Raw genomic sequence first — 22474 nt, forward strand, 5'->3', positions numbered from 1 at the left:
TAAAATCTCTCAGATACTCCTTTCGTTAGTTGCCGGTTTAATTTTTTATTAAAAAGTTGGGATGTTTATTATCAAAATTGCTAGTAATTCTTTCAAAATTGTCATTGTGGTTAATTTTTAACCAAATATTCCTGAAGATGCCTCTTTTAAGTTTAGAATGTAAATATTTATAAACGGTATTAGGTATAACATTGATTTGAAGACTAATTTATGCGAGGGTAAAATAGTCCTTTTCGGATCTAGGTTATGTTTTAATCATGATTAATTAGATTTAACTAACATAATGATATGATTTTTGAAGAGCAATATGATTTCGGTGGCAATTATAAAAAAAAAAATCTCTAAAAAAATATTACATGACCGTTACCTGATCAATTTTATGCGATCTTCGTTTAGGGGGTGTAATCATAATTAACTCTAGAACTAATTTAGTTTTCAAATCAATATCTTCCTGATGTAGAGTCAATTAAGGCTAATCTAGAAGCTCCACAGACACAAAAGTCGACATTAAGAACACAAATGATGCTACTATTCTCCATCAAATTAAAAGACAAGAGAATTTTAGGTGCATTAGACTCCCATTAGTACAAGCTTCTAGACAGGAGAGGAAATTCTTATTCTATTTGATCTTATTATGAGGTTGGATTTAATCTTATAATCAACTTTATGCCGAGGAGAATCTCCCATCTCGACGATGGAATGTGTTAAGGTTTAGGTGGGCTGTCTATTAAGGAGTTGCTTGATTGAAGAGGATTAGGTTTTGGGGGTTATTAATGTTGTTTTCTACTTCTAATTCTATTAATTTTGTTCAAAGAAGAGGTTTTCTCAAAGAAAATTGCCTGAAGAAAGACATCCAAGATGGTTGGAAAATATAGGTTCAAAAAAAAAATTAAAAAAAATTAAAAAATTGGCTCTTAGAAATAATGAAAATTTCGAGCCGAAATGGATTAGTTTTAGTTAATTATGATTAAAACAAAGCAAGGTCATAATCATGAGTCTTGTTAGTTTAATTCTTTACCAATAATTAAGTTATGATCCTGAGTTTTTAACAAATTCCGATGGATACTTGGAGTAAAATTTAATCCATTGTTGGGAAATTGATTTGATGTTCTTGTTTTTTCTTTCCCATTTTTTTTTTTAAATTTAGGGTTCTTATAAATGATCCATATTCAAGAAAGATGTTGCTATCTTAAAGCACATAAAACCATATGGCTGCTTAATATCTTAATACTCCTTTCATATAATCCATGATGAGCACACGTTATCAGGTTGAGCAAGACAATAATTTATTAGTGATTATTGACATCTATTTGTGAGCTTCAACAAGAATATAAGAGAAATATAAACTAAATTTGGAGGTACTTTTCATGTTAATTTTTTTTAATTAAAAAAGAAAGATTGTACTTCTAAGTGATTTAATTCAGGGATTGGAGATGATGTCCACACTTAGTATTATAATATATATTTTTCACTCAGCAGATAGGAAACTTCAATTTAAATAATTTAAAGGATGTACGACTACATCTACATGGTTGAAATAATTGAGCAGTTGTAATGCTTGTATTTATCATGCAATAAAGTCAACAGCAAACTAACAGGCTAACTTGCATGACAAGAATATTGAAAGGTTCTCGTCGTCTAGTCTTTGACTATTCACCATTATTGCAAATATTATAAGTCCCAGTTCCCTAAAAACCTTGATAAGATATTAGTGGCAAGATATGCAAAGGATTTATATAACCATTCAAAAGTCAAGCATGCATTTCATAATTCATAGTGTAATAAATACACGACAACATTGACCAGATGAGAGAGCTTTCTTTACTTGCATCTCCATCTATTTTGTTTATATTATCTATTGCAAGGACTCCATCAAGAGGAGTAAATGGATGCAGTGTTCTAGGGGTTTCAATATGGTGAAATAATGGATATCCATGTAAGAAGGGGGTAGTTAACCACCCTAGAAGTGAGTACCATGCAAGCCTTCAATTGATAATCTCTTGGGATGCCCTCATAAGAGGAACACTCCAATGCTGAAAGCTCTGCTACATGAATAAATAAATTCTATGCTTGTTTGAACAACTACAACAATCTTGAGATAATGAAATTAATTCATTTTAAAAAGAGAGGAAGGTAAGAAAGTGTCCCTGCTTATGCACCTAATCATCACATCAATATGCATTTGATAAGCTGATTTCTAATCCAAACATGTTTGCCATCTTTTGGAGCTAGAAATTGGAAGATTAGGAACTCAAAAGAAAGTGCCAATCTTGCATAAACTTCTTTTTTTTCTTTCTAGGTGATGATTAATAGATTCTAATCCAAAAACTGGAGGGCAATACATCACCATCTTGTTGGCCCATTTGCTGCCACTATAGTTACTTTACAATGTGAGACACTCAATAAAGTGCCAAAATAATGGCCAACTCCACCAACACTATAAAATTATAAAGATTAAGAAATACTCAATGAATCTTAGAATGGGTTTGGTTACCTGCACCTTCTATCCAGAATTCTGATGGCATCAAGAAACATAGTGGCATTAGTTAGGTGGTCTCATTCAGTGCAGCTCCATGTAATTGCCAAGAGGCTCATGTATTTCCTAACGCATCCAACTCCTGCCAGGGATTACTCTCTCAAATGTTTGATCAAGCTGTACTAGTTATTCCCATCAGAAAGAAAGCACCACCTCATTATTTTATCAGTACATTGACACCAACTCGTTATGTCTTATTATGCAAGCTATATGCATCATTTAGATACTCAGCAGGATACATTGTTGCAGCATAAAAAAATGCAGTGCAGAAAGAGTCAATCTAGTGGAGCCACTTTTCTTTTTCACAGAATATAAAAGGGCTTTTCTAAATAGTACGTCAGGTATAAGAAAGATTCTATCCACTGCTCTATCAGGCATATCAGAGACGGATGGTGACTTCACATAAACTGCATAAGATGCAGGCTACAAACAAAAGGAGTCGTTATTTTCTCCAAATCTCCACCAGAGTCTAGCAAGATCTCCTAGTGGAAGATTTAAAAAAAAAAACCTTTGAGATAAAACATAGTCTAGAAAAGTACTGCAAGAAGCTCAATCTAATCTAATTCATGTCATATTTAATTCTTTTAATTATGTCATTCAAAACCATCACCTGTGAACATACCATTTATGTAACACCGATGTCACTCAACACTGAGATTCATCAACTCCAATTTGCAGCAAGCATCAACTATATTGAAGAAAGCTGAAAGCTACAGCCTACTTGAAATAGATGACTGGTTTGTGATTAAGCCAATCTAAGAAAAAGCTACCGGTGGTGACACAAAGAAGAACAAGAGACTCTAAACATGATGGCATAAGAAAAGTGATAGCCAAAACGGAAAGTATTAAGTGGCCGTTTGGATCGTTGCATCTGTAAAAGTGGCGTCTACAGATGCAGCATCTAGTTAGAAAGTAATTATAGAGGCCACATATGAGAAATTGAGAAAATACCCCTTGTACATATTGAAAATATAGATTAAATGTTACAAAGAAGAATAAAAATCTCAGAACTTCTCCATAATTCAAGAAGCGCAATGGAAAACCTAGGTACCAATAACAGTTTGCTGAAGGAAGGTTTACTTATTTGTCTCCTTCCATTTTTATTCTACCAAGTAATAGTTACCAGCATATATCATTTATATCAAGGAGCTCTATCGACATATCATCCAATCATCCCTTCTTTTATTCTAGATACCAAATTGTCAGAGTGCAACATCATCCCTCCCTCTCTAAACTATGTACAAAACAGATATACAATATACAACTAATAAAACAATAAATTTTGATTTCTAAATTCAACATCTTCATATGCACACATTTACTATTATATTTATGTATTTCCAAATACAACAAACAAAACAGCACCTCAGAATTTCTAGACTGAGTGAAATTGCAAAGGAAAGAACAGTTCTTGATTAGTACTAAATTACTAATCATCCCAATGCATGAAGACAAAACAATCAGAATAGATTCTTGATTCTTATTAATTTTGAATCATAAGAATCAGTAAGTTGTAACCAGCGGGACAATTACAATAGGGCCCAATTAAGATAAACAAAGAGCTTCTTGAGAAACTTCTAACTTTGCCTTTGAATTCTCATTTGTCTGTTAATTCAAGGATGGCGTAGCATAGCTCGTTAGTTCATAATTTTATGTTTTAGCATCCATGAAGCATAAATCTCTATTGTCAATATGTTGATCTACAAGATTTCCTCAAGCTTCTGAATTGCTAGAAGAGCAATGACAATTACATGGTCACCTGTACAGAAAGAAAGAGAGAACATACTTGATGGTGAAATTAAGCATTAACTAATCAGAACAGATAAAACAAGGAAAAAAATATTAATAAAGAGTAATGATTACAGAAAAAATAAAAATGACTTTATAAACAAATAATGAGTGCATGAATTACAATACTGTTACGATAATAAAATTTGTTATCTTAGTGCCATTCTCTGGCTTCGATTTTTTGACCTACCACCATATTGATTATTGCATATAGATATGTATATAAAATTTACACTTGAAACAGTAAATAAATAAATGTCCAGTTATTGACTTTTTGCGGGCAAAAGAACTTTCCACATGAATGCTCTTTGCCTCCAGGTTATCTTTGTTTTTGTTTCACTCATTATATATATATATATATATAAAACTCGGAATATAGATATGTAACTTGCACTAGTTTGATCAAGTAATACTCTCTACATTTAATACTACAAAAACACATCATGTGCTTAACAAAAGAGGAAAATGCCAAACTAAGATACAGATGATCACCAAACTACCAAAACACAAACCAAAATAGAGGCACATACTTGAAGAATAGAAACCGCTTTAAAACTAGAAGAGGTAGTTTTGGCTTCTGCTTGCTTCGATGCTATTCTATGACCATCTGATGTTGCACAAACAGTTTTGAGCTCTCCTTTCCTCTCTACTATCACAGTACCAATTATTTTCCCGAGTATCTAATAGGAGAATCTTTTCTCTTGTGTTTGTGGTGTCTAGATTTTTTTCTGCTTTTCCCTTTAGATGATGATTTTTTCCCTCCAGATCTAGAGTGTTCATGTGTTTGCTGATCACTACTAGAATCAGTATTTGCCGTTCTGCTCCTGTGATGTCTCGCTCGACTTCTATTTCTTTTAGCACGACGACGCTCACTAGAAGAATCCGTATCTGGAGATCTACTTCTGCTTCTGCGATGCCTTGAGTGAGCTCTGCTTTTCTTAGCCCGATTCTGATCACTAGAGGAATCAGAATCTGGAGTTCTGCTCCTGCTTCGTCGATGCATCGACCTTTTCCTCTCAGATTTATGTTCCATTTTCTCACTTTTGTCATCTTTGATGTCTGAAACACTAAGACCAGTCACTGGAATATGCCCGTCTCCATTAGTAAAAGGAACTTCTAAATCGTGCCTTTTGATTGAAGAAGCACCAGCTTCGGCATTGTCTACAGACCTTGTTTCGTTAACCTTGCCCTTGTTTTTAGCTATACTGGAGTTTCCAAGTGCTGCAGTAGATTTGGCAGTTCTTGATGAGAAATCTATATCTCCTTTGCTAGCTGTTTCTGCGGGAGCCAAACTATGAGCCCTGAAAGCTGGGCCAGGTATATCAGACGGAACCTCTAGTCCCAGCTCTTTGCCCAAAGATTCGAGAAAATCACCAGCTACCAGACGGTTTAGGGTCATGTTAGCACCTTCATTGGTCTGCAGTGGATCAGCTAGTTGGCTAGGATTAGCATGATCCTCATCGTCATCTGAGTCGTCAGAGAAAATGGCCTGCATCCATGAATTGTCATGTATACATCGTCCACATTATGCCAGGTCATCATAAACAGTAAAACATTAAAGTTGACAATTTGGAGTCATCATTATGCAACTTCAGTAAGTTAAAAGTAAGATACTGAAGAAAATTGTTGTCACAAATAGTAACATATAAAAAGAAGGGGCACATAAAAAATATTGGGAACCATAATCGCCAGCCCAACCATGGTAAATACTACCTTAAAAATTATCAATAAGCACTCAAAAGCATCTTGGCATAAAGAAAGATAAGTACCTTATACAAATCCACTGGTCTCTCAACATTCATAGCACTTGGCTCAATGTCAGACTCCTCCATGGTTAGTTCTTTCTCAGCCTGTTGAGATCCTGATTGAGATACATGCAAGGAATCTCTATTGGCTTCTTCGGCCTCATCTGTCTTTGAACCCTTGACAGATTCTGTCATAAAGATAAGGGTATCCACTCTGCTTCTCGGTTTTTGCAATGGGGGTGGCTGCAAATAGGAGAAAGCAATTTTGATTAGATCGACTAGAAGTTGATAAAGTATTTGCGTAGTCAGCAGCAACAGACACTATTAACTTTCTTCTATTAACACCAATATTTTGCAGAGCAGGAATCACTATTAAAAAAATTTGTCTGAAACAACAATTTAAAAATAATGAGATGAATAGCACATTAAATTGAAGGATTTTTCACAAGATCTGCTTATGTAATAACCAGTCACTTGTGCATCTATTATTATGCCACATGAGATGGAATATGTCTATATTTTTAACTGCTAGGTCCTTACAACATATTATTGGTTGATGACTAGCCTGGTACAAAATCACCAACAACATCCTACTTCTATTCAGAGAATAATTATAACTGCCACAGTACTAAGGATAATAATTATCACAGTACTACTTGGGCTAAGGCAGAGCATTTACTTTTAGTCACAAACCACCAACAAGTGTGCAATTTATTTTTGCCCTTCACATCCAATTTTTCACTGAGCTCTATGAAACAGTATTAGTATCTCATACGGATCCTAACACGCATAGAAAAAATGAATTAACGCTTCCTGTTAACATTGGATAAATAAGAAGTTTAGATCTATTTCATACATTTGTTCTCACCACCTTTACTAAGTTTTGGCCTGCATTATAGTAACGATATATCTCAAAGAATTTCCATATCTACATACTCATATGCTAGATATAAAAAATAAAGACCAATTGGTTAGTAATATCAACTGTGGCATCAACATGCAATTTGATGCATCACGACTTGACTGTGTGCAATTTACTTATGCACTTGCCATGCAAACTAACGGAACACAAGTATTTTGAGCACTATGTGAGGGAAGTAAAATTAATATGTTCCTTTTGTAGAGTTTGTACTATTTCTTCTAATGAGCAGTTAGATTTTCATTTAATAGTTCAAAAGTTTACCTAATAGTAAGGCTTACAATAGCTCTGATGCAAATCAACTTCTATTCCTTTGCTCCACCCAAAATCTACTTTTTATGAAGTTTCAAACTACCCGAAACTACCCTTCTTTACCAATAGAAAGTCCAAGGATGGGAAGAATGCAGCATTATCCACAATACTTAAAAGGATATTTAGATGGCTCTAATCGATGATAACTTGAAGGAAGGAGGCCAGAATTACTTTCACATTACATGACGCCCTTAGCCCTCCACATACGAAAGAGAATACCAACTCAAATTTGAAAACAGAAAATGCAACAACAGTAAAGTCGGAACATAGGAAAGATACATGAGGGGAAAACAAAAGTTAACTAATGAATTATTTGTCAATTTAATATGTGCGCTGTCATGAAGAATATAAAATTCCAATGACCCTTTCAATAAGTAATGCACAAAGGAAAGAATTAGGTAAAGTCATTGTTTTGAAAAGCAGCCCTGCATATGTATTATGCAGTCCTCATATGAGATTTAACCACAAATGAGAACCACATACGCATATGCCCCCGCATGTTGATCGCCAACAATCGCATATGCACCCTCATATCCATATGAAAGTGCTATGTTAATATCGAGATATTCTAGCACTTCATAGTTCATACTTATTTTTTATTGATTAATTTTGTTGGTGTAACTAATCATAATTCAAAAAATATTTATTGAGTAATTATATAATTTATAGTAGCATTATTAACAGAGAGAATATTATGAAAATGATTCTCCGTATATTATTTTGCAACTTTTACTTAGTCATTAGCTTGTTATGCTAAAACATCCAATATGCGAGATAGGTCTAATATTTTTATTGCTAGACTGATAAAAATAAATCAACTATATCTGCTTGGCCAGGAATTATGGCCGGCATAGAAGTTTCTTGTGCCCACATACCACATAGGCACTATGTGGTCACATGACTGCCCACATACCGTCGACGCTTTTCGTAACATTGGGTAAAGTATTGGTTGAGAATTTATAAAGCAATATATTCTACTGAAACACTCATTAACAATAAAAAAAATAGTGAAATACCTTCCCCATAAAAGGATCAATAATATCAAATCGCTTGCATAAAATGGGTGAAGGTCGCCACTGGAACTCTTCTCTCCTTGGATACTTCACCTTTTCATCAATCTGAGGTTCTCCATGTTTTTGTTTAGTATGTTTAATCGACATCGTAAGTCAGTCTTGTAAAGCATATAACAAGAAGTAAATGATGCAAGCAAAGCAAGAGGTTTCCTACCATTACCTCTCTAGATGATATGAACTGCATATCTCCGATTCCAGGCAAATCCTTGAGCTGCTGACCTGAAGAGAGGCCAGTTTCAGTATTCCATTTACCTTTTTCAATTGCCTCAACTGCAGCCTCGAAATCCAGTCTCTCACGAGCACGATCGCCCTCTGACATGGAATTAGCAAGTAAAGACTGTGCAGAACGAAGACCGCCTTGATACTTCTCCTTAAGAAATTGTTCAAATCTTTCTTGCTTTGCAGGGTCACTTTTAAAAGGCTTTGCAGATTCTGATGATCCGCCCTATATTCCAACAATACAAACTAAGTTCCATTATTCAAAGAACCTAAATTTGTCAATAGAAAATTGGAAGATTAACATGAAAGAAAATGTGACGAAGCATTAGGGATAACTAGAAAAATTACAAGAGATATTGGCTTGGTGAAGGTATCTATAAGATTGGACTGAAGATGAATGGCTTCTTTAACAGGAAAAGATGGACTAGTGACTTTGGGGCTTCTATCAAGTGGCTTTTCACCGAGAACTTTACCACGATCTTCTGCTGTCATCTTTCCAACATATGGCTTGGACTTTACATCATCCTGTCTTTGTTGACCAACATATTTTTGCTTCTGCTCCCATAACTTCCTCTCATAATAACTATGGCCATCCCCTCCACTAAGAAAAAGAAATAACGGATTTGTTTTACCCTTTTCCTTGTAGAGATCTTCAATGAATTTCCCACAACGGGCAACCATAGCTGCAGACCCCTCAATCAATAATCTCAAGTTACTATCTTCTGGAGGAGAAACCTCAGGAGGAGGACATTCAGTAAACTTATCTACAGTCTCAAGTGGAGTGAGAAACTTGTGACGTGGCTCAAAATCAGCTGGAATAACAGGAGGATGAAATCTGAAAGCAGTTACCAAAAATTTAGTACATAACGTCCATTTTTCAGCTCCAGAATAAAAATTTAGTATGCTATTGAAATAGATTTTGCAGAGATTTTCCAATCAAATATTTACAGTGTAGTTCCTAATACAACAGATGCTAAACTGAGAAAAATAATGCATCATATTCAGCAAACCTAAAGTAGTCTCATTACGAAAATATAATAAATTCTTTTAAAGAAAAAGTTTAAGAACATATATTAGGAGAAGTTATAAACTTTCACAAATAGTCAAAATACCTTTCAAGTTTGTAATCAGTATTGGATGCAACTTTGAAACCAAGCAGAACACCCAGTTTTCTATCTTCCAGCTTGTACTTATTATCACTAATCATTTTTGAAGGCTCAACTTCTTCAACTTCTGTTTGTTCAAACTCAAAACCTAAAATAATAAATAGAGAAACAGGGGAAAAAAGGGAAGTAAGCCAACAGATTTTATGATGATAAAGATATGGTATAAAGAAGAAACATTCATGTACTAATTTGACAGGAGAAGTAACTTCATCACATGGCTTGAGAATTCTTGCAGTGTCTTATAAGTTACAACATGCCTAATCAGAATTATAGAACTAACCAATAGTCTACAATATTAATAACAGATGTCAGAGCAGGACGAAACAGCACACAAAAGCACTTTGGCACAATTTCTCAGTATGTGAACAAACAACACTACTTTTCACCAAAATCAGCACTACTTTTTTCATGTAAACTATGCAAAGCGGCACCAGTGCACAAAGATATACCAGAATACACCATTTGGGGCTATAATTATCCCACAGAAGTTCAGGAATCGTCAACAAGTCTATCTTAACTGAAGGACTGTTTCTGCATGTCTTGAGAATTCGATGAAAATAAGGTTCTATAGTTTCCAAAAAATTTGACAAGTGATCAAATGCAAATAAACCAACAAAATCGGTTGCTCAGATTCTGACAAGTCGAAGGAAAACACCAAATCTTCCAGAAGTAGTGATTACTACATCATTTGACCTCAAAGTCATCGTGCCTATAAATTTAATGACATACCAATACTTGCCTGATGCATAAATATCCTCATCTTCAATATCAAGTTCCTCAAGGGCTCCAATTCCAAAACCAGGGGCATATTTTCCTGCTGATGATAGAGCAACCAATTAAGTTCGGAAATGTGGAGAATATGTTAAAAATAACAGGAGCCTATCATAAAGCAATAAAGTAAATGAGATAAAATTATCTAAATATTCTGAGAATTGGAAGACAAAAAAGTATATAAGATGTGCATGTAAATAATGGTGTCTTACAGTTAGACATCAAAAGATTTCCCTTGAGTAGAACCTTACTTTTATCACCACCATGGGCTGTACTTTTGGAATTTTGCAACCTTTTCCTATCTAAGGAAAAAAGAGAGACAAGACAAATATTACGTACGTGCAATGGAGCAAAAATAAATTATGTGCCTCAACTGAAAACCATTACCTCTGAATTCAGGAGCAAGCCTGAAAGGATCATAACCTAATCCATGTAGGTCCTGCTTCGGATTAAGTACATACACCTAATAAAGGGGATATAAGAGACAAATATTAGTCTGCAGAATGATAAGAAAATGGATTAATGTCAATACCAGAAATAGGAAATAAAATAAAACTATAAAAGTATTAGACTAGTAAATGCAAAATTTTGTGTACTAAATTATAACTACGGGCATCTCTATTACTTTTACCGACAATAACTTGTGAAGTAATGATAAGATAGAAACTCTTTTTATCACTAAAAAAGTTAATCATTTCAGTTATTCTACATGAAGATAATGAAGAAAATAAGGGTTTCCAACTCTTCAATTCACCAACAAAATAAAGGAACTTCCTCATTTGGAATTGCAGAAAAAAGTTCTATTGCCAATATATGAAAGAAATTCTGAGAAAACGTCAACAATTACTGGCTCCTTTCTCAAGGTTAATAACAGAAATTAACATAAAAGAAATTAAGCACTTGGAAATTGAAAAGCCAAAACCTCGAGCGTACAATTACTAATTCATCCTCTTCCCTTCATCCTTTCAAATTTATTTAAACATTACTAATCCATCATGTAGTAAATTGTAGAAGGGTAGAAATAATTGTATTCGAAAATTAGCTGGGAGAAGAGGGCCCACTAATAAAGGCTTGCAACAAAGATAAAACTACCTGCTGCAGGATTAAGCACGAAAGTCAATATAAGAATATTGAACGAACCTATATATAGATCCTTAAATTTCAAATGAGAAAGAAAAAGGGAACAGACAAAAAGTTCTCAAGTCAATGAACCTATCTAATACCATGATAATACTAGTATTAGAGCTGTATGAGGCATAACACTACTTAATACTAAACAAGCTACCCAGAAAATGGTGCGAGAATTAGTAAACAAGAACAAATAGCAATTTATGAGCTAATAAAACAATTTCTTGACACTGATCGAAGTCAAACTACAAAGAAAGCTAGAATCTTAGACCAAACAATGTACATCACATATTCAGAAACATCACGCATAAGGAGAAGAGCTCATTCATAATGCCTACTTGAAAAGCAAGGTAAGGGAACTCTAATTAATAAAATCAATTACTCACTGGAGTGCTTTCAGCAGTACATAACAAATCACTAGATTTTTCAGGATATGCATCGGTATCCAGCCTGTTCGATTCAGTTTGAGCAAGTTCTGACCCTTCCTTATTACCAGAAAAGGCTAGAAATGCTTTTCTAGCTTCTCTACGTGATTCTAAAAACATAAAAGGACCGACAATCAGATGTATAACAAAATCCAGCATATCACGATATCAATAGAAGAAAACAAGCAACATCACACATTGAAGAGGCTGTTCAAGCTGAGGGAAGAAGTTTCTATCAGGCAGTTTGTCAAGGAATCACATAAGTGGAGTTAGATCAATACTTATCAATCATGAAACCATTCCTGCTGCTTATTCACCAAACGAGGTATCCCACAGGACAACAGGACATAATGGTGTATCTATTGTAATATCACAAAAAGCAAAACATAATCATAAAAAAGAAAATAAGATAACTGAGTAAGAAGTTCTACAGAAAGGTGATGAAGATAAAAGGTTCAAATATTAACAGTTCATCACTTTAATAAGCAGAGAACCATAACATGCTACAAAGCTGGTCCTAACAATCTTACTGAAAATTAATAAGAAAATGTCACTTTAATAAATGTCTAAATTCTATAAGGAATAGCTTTTGTATGAAAGAATACTGGATATAACATCATTCCAGGATCTAGTAACATCAATTCAACTTATAACTAAATAATCTTTATAAACAATCGAAAGATGTTCTAACTATAGCAGCATAAAATGAGATTAGCAAAGAGTAAGAGAACAGAAGTTGCTCTCCAAATTACATTAGTTAACTAAAAAATCACCAATCAAGTGATATACATGCCAATCAGCCATCCCCATTCTCAGTCAGCACAATGGCAGAAAATGTAATCCTAGGCAATTCCAACTACAGAAAACTGTACAATTCTTACAATAAGAATAATAGCATCTTATTGCACAAAGCTTATAGCTATGAAGGCACAAGACAGCCTCCGCCTTTGATCAAGAGGATGCCTGCTTGACTTGAAGTGGCAACCATAGAGCTCATAAGTTCATCACATCACCTTAAGAGACAGCTAAACAATGATGACTATTTAAATTAATGAAATGTAAACAAGAACTACACAAAGTTGTGCAGGTTAAGCAACAAGGCAATAGGAATTTTGCAAATTCATGTATTCAGAGATGAAAACTAATGAGAGGGACATAGGCATGAAGAGAAACAGGCATCGTACTAGCATTGAACAGAAACATCTCGGAGACCACTATGGGTAAACTAGAAATACCATATAAGAAATCAGAATTTGTCTCTTTAATTGAACGACCCTGGCGCCATCCCATCTTCATCAACAATTTCACACCTGTGGGAGATAAGGATAAAGTATAATATTGTGAAAAATTACCTTTGGTTACAAAACTATTCTTATCGCGACAGAAGAAACAGCGAGAACTTAAAACAAACCGATAGAATTTGCAGCAGGAAGGACTAATTCATCAGGAACAGGCCCTGGAATAGCTGAAGGTCTGCAATATAGAAATGCAACATTCAATGCCGACAGCACCATATTTAATATTCAACATCAAGAACTTCTACCTCATAATTTAGAAAGCCAATGAAAATGGAAAGGTAATTGCAGCATTGCATGTAAAAGACAAAAAAGTTAAATAACCCATTCTAACTAAAATTGAATAAGAAAATAGAGGTAAAGAAACCATGCACAAATGAATTTATTTTGAAACACACATGGACACACAAAAGATTAAGCTCAATTTGATAATAGCCCATTCTAAGTAAAATTGAATAGGAAATGGAGGTAAAGAAACCGTACACAAATGAACTTATTTCAAAACACACACATGAAAAAGATTGAGCTCAATTTGATACTATTTCAGAGCATATCCTCCTAACAAAATCTTCAATTGCATGCATTCAATACTTTTTTCTTTACATAACTTAGATATATGCCCAATAATAATATTGAAATATTCAGTAGTAGTTGTCAGAACTCCAACATAAATTTCAAAAGCAAGATATGAATTCACCTACATTTATCTACAGATTGTTTCTAAAAGCCACATAGATAGCATGTACAGTGGTGAGTTCTAATCATTACATGCATGTTGCTATATTTTAGGATGGGATATCACGAAGATGGTTAACAAAAATATCCAAAAATAGAAGTTGATGAAGCTCCTATCACTTACATCTAGAAGGGAAAGAAAGTCAAGAGAGAAAGCATAATGATATATGATGTATCTTCAAAATTGTGCCTAGCATAGATCAGACTATAATGGTGAAATTGATGATGGTAATGGATTTTATATTCATAGAATCATAGAACCTTGCAGTTTGTAGGCATGTGCTTTGATGCGTTAGCGATCACAAGAAGCAGCAGGGCAAATATAAATACACTTGCAGACTCGTGCAATGAAAATGTGAGAGCTAGAGTATCAAACTATAACTTCTTAGCAAAAGGAACAGGTCAAATTAGTTTCAAACAAAACATATGGTACAGGTATGATGAAAGCATATTTGTAAAGATTACAAAGCAGACACTGTATTGGCAGCATAACACTTCTTGCTGGTTGAAATAGAATATGCCATATTTCACACAGTATGACCAATGTGTTGAGATACATGAGATTAAATTGGCTATCGTGCATCAGAAAAGCTAAACTATTGAATGAGAAATTTAAGTGACCTCTTTTCCTGTTCCTTCTCTGCTTGTTTACGAGCATATTCTGCAGCAGTGAATCCAAAGGTGTCAAAATTCATTGATGTTTCTAACGCATGTCCTCCCATATCCTGTTAGTCAAAATCATAATCATCACAGAAAGAAAAACAATAATCTTCATTACCTGAGAAGAAATACAAACAAACACATCTAGAAACGCCCAAATTGCAGCCACATGTTTTGGAGTAAGTGGTTCCAGAGCACAGCTATTTTATGCATGATTAAGGATTCCAAAGGACATACCAAATCACTACTATTGTCCTATCAAAGTTCATAAGGGCAGTATATCCTTGTCAAGGGCTCCAGGGGATCAATATATTCTGGTTCATTCATATGATGGCCAGATCATCCTAGTCTTTTTTAAATTAGAGGCCTGTTTAGGAGCATTTTCAGCCTGTAAGAGCTAACTTTTGCAAATTAGGATCCTATAATAATATTTCCTTAGGAATGACTCTTATTTTCGTATTTTTTTGTCTGGGCATTTAAAGGATTTTTTGGATGGTGAGGAAAGGAAACAGAAAATCCATGAGAGATAGAAAGGCATTTTCCCACTGTTATTGATCAAGCTATGACAGGAAAAATGCTCCACCAAATGGAGAGGGGAAGAGAGTGTCCCCCCAACTGTGTCAACCAAGCCGTGTTCTGGTCATGCTCCTCCAACAACCCTATGGAGAAAGAGGGAGAGAACCAGGAGGTCCTTTCCCAATAAAGCCAACAGACCATGGCTGTCAAAGTGGTGTGCTTGGACGGCATGCTGACAAGGACAAGAAAGGAAGAAGAAGAATTAAAGGGTAGTAGGGATTGTAGCTTCAACAAATGAACGACCTAATTCAAAATTTTCAAAGAAGACCAACCTAACTCAAAAATTTCAAAGTGGACCGACCTAATTCAAAATTTTAACCTAATTGTGAACATCTCCCATTATAGGAATCTATCCCCATTAAATGCTTCTGAAACAGCTATCAGGAAAAATACCTACCCTCCTAATATTTTTCAAAGGAAAGCACTCCTATAGGAATTTCCTATATCAAAACAGATCCTAAATAGTATTTGGCAAGGAGATATGCCAACCCATCTAGCCAACATAATTAGGCACCTATCTGTCACGATAGTTAATCAAGACAACGGCATACAACCAGTCCTATACAAATGGATGGTGTGCCTTAATTTACTGCATGAATGAGACGTATAGAACATCATGTACACATTACAGGCTACCATATATTAACTGTTTTTATACACATATGACTATAAAATCACAATGTAGATAGAAAGCACATGCATGTCATCAATCAGTTGACTCAACTGGTATACATCTTTATTACAATGGAAAGAAGGCAATTGTGAAAAGAGTAACCAAAATTACGATGTGTTATAAGTTTGTCTATATATCTAAATATGGTTTACCATGAATGCAGCTAATACTTAGTCAAAAAATAGTATAAGTCAGAGTGTAAAGAGTGGTCTCTGCACTTTTCGTTAGACAAAAAATCTCAACTACTCAAAAGTTCATTCATTAGTACCAAGGTTCAAGACATCGTGATCAGGATCGGTCTTCTGAAAAAACGATACATATCGGTCGTATCGGTCGCCTAGATCGGATCAGATTTTTTTTTAATTATATAAATTCTTAATATTATTTTAAAATACAAAAAAATCTAAAAATTCTGAAAAAATAACAAAAAAAATAAGAAAATAAAGAAAGAAAAACTATGGTGAGACGAAAACTAAAAAGAAGAGGAGATTAGGAAGAGAGTCAATGAAAGAAAACCAAAAAAAAGAAAAACTATGGTGCAGTGAAGAAGAAGAAGAAATGAAAAAAACTGAGAGAAAAATAAAGAAATAAAATTAAAAAATTACATACCGGAGTTCGCCAGAGTTAAATCTCTGTCGCTAGAGTTAGATCTCTCCGTAACAAAAAAAAATAGCTATATGATAAAGAGAGAAAGAGTGAAAAAGAGAAAGAGAGAGAGAGTTTGAATTGGGCTTGGATTGGGGTCGGGTTTGACCAATCCCGAATAGGATCGAGATCGGCTGATCCAACAAACCATGGTTAGTACCATACCTTCATCTAAAGCTACTTACACCCTAATCATTTAACCAACACATAGATTGTTGTCAACTATGGTACATCAATGACATATGTTGAATATGCTCCTAAATGAGTCAAAAGTCTATTTGACATTCTAAAGGTACAAGGAACCAAAATCATCTCTTGATCTTCTAGCCATGCGGCATTCTAGAGTCTGGTGCTAAGTCAATATAAGAAAAAAAAAAAAAAAGGAGCTCTTGAATCTTAATACCATTGCCGACATCATATTGTTTGGGGAAGGTTGCTTAATGATGACAACAATAATGGCTTTCCATGAGTAAATAATTAAATCACTCCTTCAAAATAATTCTAGGTTTCAAGATTAAAGCCACCATGGCCTGTATGCGCAAGGTTATCAAGAAGATCAATATCCCCTATAACTTCCAACCCGCAGATGTTCCTTCACTTTTTGTTGGCCTAAATCAAAATCAAAGTATCAAACCAATACTATTTGTAAATCAAGTGACAAGGAATCAATTCAACTTTATTACCAATGTATAAGATTGCAATGTCTAACTACAAGAACCTTCATACCCTAGCCAAGCTATTGATACTAACTAAAACTATCTACCAGCAAAATTTCATCAACTATTAAAATAGACTATTCCTCAATCACTGTGTCTATTCCAAAGACCTCAATGACTATAAAATGTCAAGCATGGAATTCAACATATTGCCGATACAACTTTATCATGAATAAAGTAAATAAACCAATACAGTTATGTGAATATTTTTCTCCTCGGTAAAGTGGATTAAAAAATCAATGAAGAAGACTATCCACTTCAAACTTGATTATCATTTATCAAGTATTAAATAATCACATTGAGGCCACATACCTCCTGGATGCTCCCAAATAAAATAGACATGAATGACATCAATGATGTACTCCAATCAAGTGCCTCTGCTATGCTTGTTCTTAGTTAACAAAAATATCTAATAGAGATTAGAGAATGACTTGACTCCAGTTGAGCATAGCACCATTAGATACAAGAATGCGATAAATTTGTTTACAACAAAGTTCAATGAGGATAACTAAACCAAAAGGAGAAGCATTTTGTTCAAATTGAAGATGTCACTGGTATAGGGTGGGGTGGGGTGGGGTGGGGTGGGGTGGGGTGGGGTGGGGTGGGGTGGGGTGGGGTGGGGTGGGGCTGTTCAGAGATGACCACAAAAGCATTAGGAAAATATTTGATAGCCCTTTAATCTAGGAAGGTATGGGCTCAGATAGAGAGTAATAAAGGATTCAGGTAGCCAACCTCAATCAACTTAGAGTAAGGTACCGTTCTTCTAGGGTTCATTTGTTTGCTTCAATAAGAGTATTGAAGTATAACATTATTTGCATTTATTTATGTTCAAAATGTGTACATGTATAGGTTATTCTTTGGTGCTTTACTGTAAATAAAAATAAAAGTCTAATCATTACCTTAGATAAATACAAGTAGAAAAATGTACTTAGTTGTCATATTTGCGAATAACAAGTCCAAATAGAGGATGTGTTATGTCAAAAGACTAAACTACCCTTGATGGATTGACAAAGAAAGAACAATATAATAATTATTAATTACTCATATCCTCCATCGATCTGCTGCTATGAGATAATATCACACTTAGAAAAATGTGTATAATGCATGGAGCTATATAAGCAATGACTGGTTAAATGTGTGCAATGCAGATTTTTATGTACACAATATATGGAACTATATAATAATGTCTGGATATATATATATATGCATAATCCAGCATAGAATAAAAAGTAAGAGAAGTGGTGTCCTATGACTATGGAAAAGAGAAAGTGGGGGCAATCAGATAAAATGGAAAATAAGCATGCGGCCAACATTATATTAAAAATGCTACATATGTATATATGTACAAAATAATATGATTAGAAACATATAATATACAGAAACAATATTTGGTAGCATCGTGTCTTTATTGAATATATAAAACTACAATGTCAAATGGTAATAAATCGAGAAGTTAACAAAGAAGTAAAGGACACACTAGCCTCATTTTTTTGTTTTTATATTGTCTGACAGATTTGCCTACCCACACCTGCTAACTTTATATGCCTAATCTATCAAAGAATGGCCGCCAAAACTGCATTTGGTAACGCCTTAGCGGTCCACCAAAAACCACATACGTATGCAGCTGCCAAGAACCAAATTTTAGGCACAAACTGAGATAGGAAAAACATAATAAAGTGTCACATGAGATCACTTATCCTAAGTTTGACCAAAATTAGTATAATGTGTCTTTGGTTGTAACTCTAGAAAAGCGTGTGTCCAATTTAAGGATTAAGAACCACTTGTACTACAGCCAAATGACACCATAGTTATTTAGTTCGTCATCAAAATTGTGCCTGTGTTAGCCAGCACATTTTTCCTCTGAAGTCACATGCTTGAAAGTTAGTTATATTATGCTTCTAAACATACATATAAGTACTGATAAGATCAAATGCAGATATTCTAAAGGTCAACCTACTAGATTAACACGTCAAAATCTATACATGATTACAACATACATATTCTCGAAACCCACAATTCAAAAAAATAATATTTCTCTAATAATAGCAAGAGAGCTGATAAAAAGAAAAAGACAGAACATACCTTTAGGTCATCCTCGTCAAGAAAGTTATATATACTCTGTTGTTTCACCTCACCTCTACTTTTGCGGGATGATGTAAATGTCTGCGGAGTCCATCCTGAATGTCATTTGATTTAGTCCCATAAGACCATTTAAAAACTATATTCACAGGAGTTAATGAATTGAATAATAAATGCAGGTTAAGAACAAACCCTCTTTTGAACCAGCAGTGTTATAGTAACCAGCAGAAAATCCTCCAGTAAACGCACCATGAAATCTTCTTCGCCCTCCCTCATCTCTTACCTGAAAAGACCAGATATTTTCAATCAGTCATTCAATTTTGAGGAAAGTAAAGGAGAAAAAAATGGCTCCTTCAAGCATATGGTATATAAAGACACAAAGGAAATAGTGAAATCTTACAAATATAACTGATAGTGGAAGACCTTACCCATTCACCATAGTCATTAATACAAACAAGTTTATCACTAGATTGACATAAGATTAAAAAAAAGATAATAGAAATATCAATTTCGACTTCTGTAGTTCTATCCCCATATACAAGATGAGCCCGATTATGGAAGTTTAGGCTCATCAGGAAATCCCCGTTTCGATTTTAAAAAAAATACTTTCCTACACAAAAATAGGTATGGATCCTGTAGCATCCTTTTGATAGTATCCACATCATCTTTAATCTCCCGAAGCTACCATTTACAAAGAAAAACTACGAATTCGAGCTCAAATCATCTTTTAATCTCCACAAGAAACGATAAAGTAATAGGAGGTAAAGAAAGGAAACCTCTTGCTTCCACGCGGGAAGTGTCCGAAGCTGTCCAGCGTCGGCGATGGCTTTCCTCTTGCGAGCCGAAGTATCCTCCTCGCGCTCGATGGGGGTGCCGTAGAAGACGTAGTCCTCCTCGTCCCCGTCCATGGTGGAACCTCCGCTCGCAACCCTAATTTCAGTAGAAGGTGAGGGAATCCTAAACCCTAATCACCAGCGAGAGGGAGAGAGGAATGCAGAAGACGATACAATTACTCAATCAGCGATTCTTCCAGTAAATATAATCCAATTAAACTCTTTAACATCATATGTATATACATGCGTTTAACACTTCAGACCCTACTTTCCGATATATATATAAATCACACCCTCCGTTTTTCTAGGTATGCAAAGAAAACACCTCGGAAAGTCCTGCAAATTTTAGGTCATTTTATGGATCACACCTTATATTTTATAATTCACACCCATCTTTAGAATTTTATAACCCAAACTTCTATTTCCTTATATTTTTTTTAACACCCTAACAAATTAATATTTTATTATAATATACTAAATATTTATAAAACATCTAAATTACTTAGGTATTCTTTATCCTCTAATTCTCTCCATCTTTTTAATAAAATTAATTGGAGAGGAGAAAATAGAAGAAAAGGAGGAGATGATAGATGACAGCAACCACTGAAAGAGGTGGTTAAGGGAAGATTGTGATATTTTAGTAATTTAATTTATATCAATTATTTAAAATAATGTCAGTGTTATATAAAAATTATTAAAAAAATAAGGGATTGGATTATAAAATCCTTAAAGAAGGAGTGAATTATAAAATAGGTATAACATAGGGCGTAGTTTGTAAAATTTTCAAAACGTTAAAATGTACCCGTTAAACCACTAGTTCAGTATTGATCCATTTGAAAATAGTCCTTTTGTATTATTTCTAAAACTTATTTGAAGTTTTAGCAAACTAAAAGAATCTTTGCAATAAAAATAAAATTATAAAAACCAATTGTATAAAACTTTGAATTACAATTTAAGATTAATTACGTTGACACCCTCTGAATTATACCTGGTTTTCACGAATAAATTCTTTTAAGTTACAATATCACCCCTAAATTTATATATAAAAAATTACTGTCATTCTTCTATTAGTATACCGACATATAAATTGGGAGAGTTAGTTTATATAGCAGTCCCTTTAGATGTGAAACAACATAAATGCCTATGTTGGAGGAAAGATAACTTTATTTTGGTCCAATAATAATGGACAAATATGTCCTCATTGTCCTTTTCTCTCTCGTTTCCTCCTTCCTTCTATTCTCTCCCTCTTCGACAACGCTACCGCCATAGCGCCAACAAGGGTCTCCACGATGCAAAGGCCTCCCTCTTTCCCTACTTCCCCACTCTCGATGGGGTTCTACAGCAACGCGTTTGCGTTCATGGTGGCAGCGGCCACCGTGGATAAGGATCACGGCGTTGGGACCTCCCTCCTTCCCTCCTTCCCAGCTCCTAGTGGGGTTCTACAGCGGGGCCAGCTAACGGTGATAGGGGAGCCATCCTTGGGGTGGCGGACTACTTGGTGCTCAACAGGTGATGGCACTTTAGGGTGGCGCAGTCTAGGGGTGTCAAGCTTGTCGAGCAGCTCGGGCTTGGCTCGGGCTCGGCTCGACTGGAGCTTAAGTCTGGCTCGACTCAGTCAGAGCTGAGCCGAGCCCAAGCCGCTGAAAGAGGCTTGAAATCAATATTGAGCTAAGCCTGAGCTGAAGCCGGCTCGCTCAAGATCGGCTCAATCGGCTCAGTATAAAACTAAATTAGAAAATCCTAATCCCCAAATCTAAGTCCTACATCCCCTCCCTGCCTCCTACCCCAAATCTAATTTCCCCCTGCTCGTCCCCTCGAACTGCCGTCGCCTCTTCCGCCGCCTCCTTCGGCACTTGACAATTTGCAGTTCAAAACTTTGGTAGTCGACACCCGTGCTAGTCGTCTCCTCGAGCTACCACGGACCCGTGGCAATAGTTTCCTATAAGCTCTGCCTCACCTTCTTCTCCAAGCCGCCGCCGCGTCGTCCTCCTCTTGCAGCAGTCATCTCCTCTAAGCTCTACCTCACCTTCCTTCTCCAAGTCGCCGCCGCCGCGTCGTCGTCCTCTTCTCGCAGTAGTCGTCTCCTCTAAGCTCCGCCTCACCTTCCTTCTTTAAGCTCGGCTTAGGCTCGAATTGGCTCGGTCCAGCTCGAGCCAGCTCACTTGAATGAGGCTTGATAA

General features: G+C 35.2%; 1 protein-coding gene across 7 annotated transcripts; it reads right to left on the bottom strand.

Moving 5' to 3' along the window:
* Positions 1-3897: 3897 nt before the first annotated feature.
* LOC140764318 (G patch domain-containing protein TGH homolog) lies at positions 3898-20506 on the bottom strand. 7 transcript variants are annotated; one of them, XM_073102826.1, is made up of 18 exons: positions 20469-20506; positions 20238-20391; positions 19654-19744; positions 19465-19559; positions 14734-14837; positions 13494-13555; positions 13318-13392; positions 12044-12192; positions 10917-10992; positions 10742-10831; positions 10498-10575; positions 9705-9846; positions 8941-9427; positions 8528-8818; positions 8317-8418; positions 6094-6312; positions 4855-5813; positions 3898-4295 (listed from the first exon to the last, which is right to left on the bottom strand). In XM_073102826.1, the coding sequence occupies exons 2-17, from the start codon at positions 20367-20369 to the stop codon at positions 4989-4991; spliced, it is 3018 nt and encodes a 1005-aa protein (XP_072958927.1). In that variant the 5' UTR covers positions 20370-20391; positions 20469-20506; the 3' UTR covers positions 3898-4295; positions 4855-4988. The 7 variants fall into 7 exon arrangements, with proteins under 7 accessions (XP_072958927.1, XP_072958931.1, XP_072958930.1 ...); XM_073102830.1 differs by having other exon boundaries at positions 10488-10572; positions 10781-10827; positions 20238-20486; XM_073102829.1 differs by having other exon boundaries at positions 10488-10575; positions 10781-10827; positions 20238-20486.
* Positions 20507-22474: the final 1968 nt, after the last annotated feature.

Source organism: Typha angustifolia, chromosome 8 (assembly GCF_048772165.1).
Source record: "Typha angustifolia cultivar Huaian chromosome 8, ASM4877216v1, whole genome shotgun sequence".
NCBI lineage: Eukaryota > Viridiplantae > Streptophyta > Magnoliopsida > Poales > Typhaceae > Typha > Typha angustifolia.

What these genes read in the sequence shown, in the direction of transcription:
- LOC140764318 (XM_073102826.1), bottom strand. Translation starts at nt 20,369, where the DNA reads ATGGACGGGGACGAGGAGGACTACGTCTTCTACGGCACCCCCATCGAG. An exon ending in TTCCCGCGTGGAAGCAAGAG is followed by an intron (nt 19,745 to 20,237) that starts GTTTCCTTTCTT and finishes TGGTCTTTTCAG; the next exon opens with GTAAGAGATGAGGGAGGGCG. An exon ending in TCACCAAGCCAATATCTCTT is followed by an intron (nt 8,819 to 8,940) that starts GTAATTTTTCTA and finishes GTTGGAATATAG; the next exon opens with GGCGGATCATCAGAATCTGC.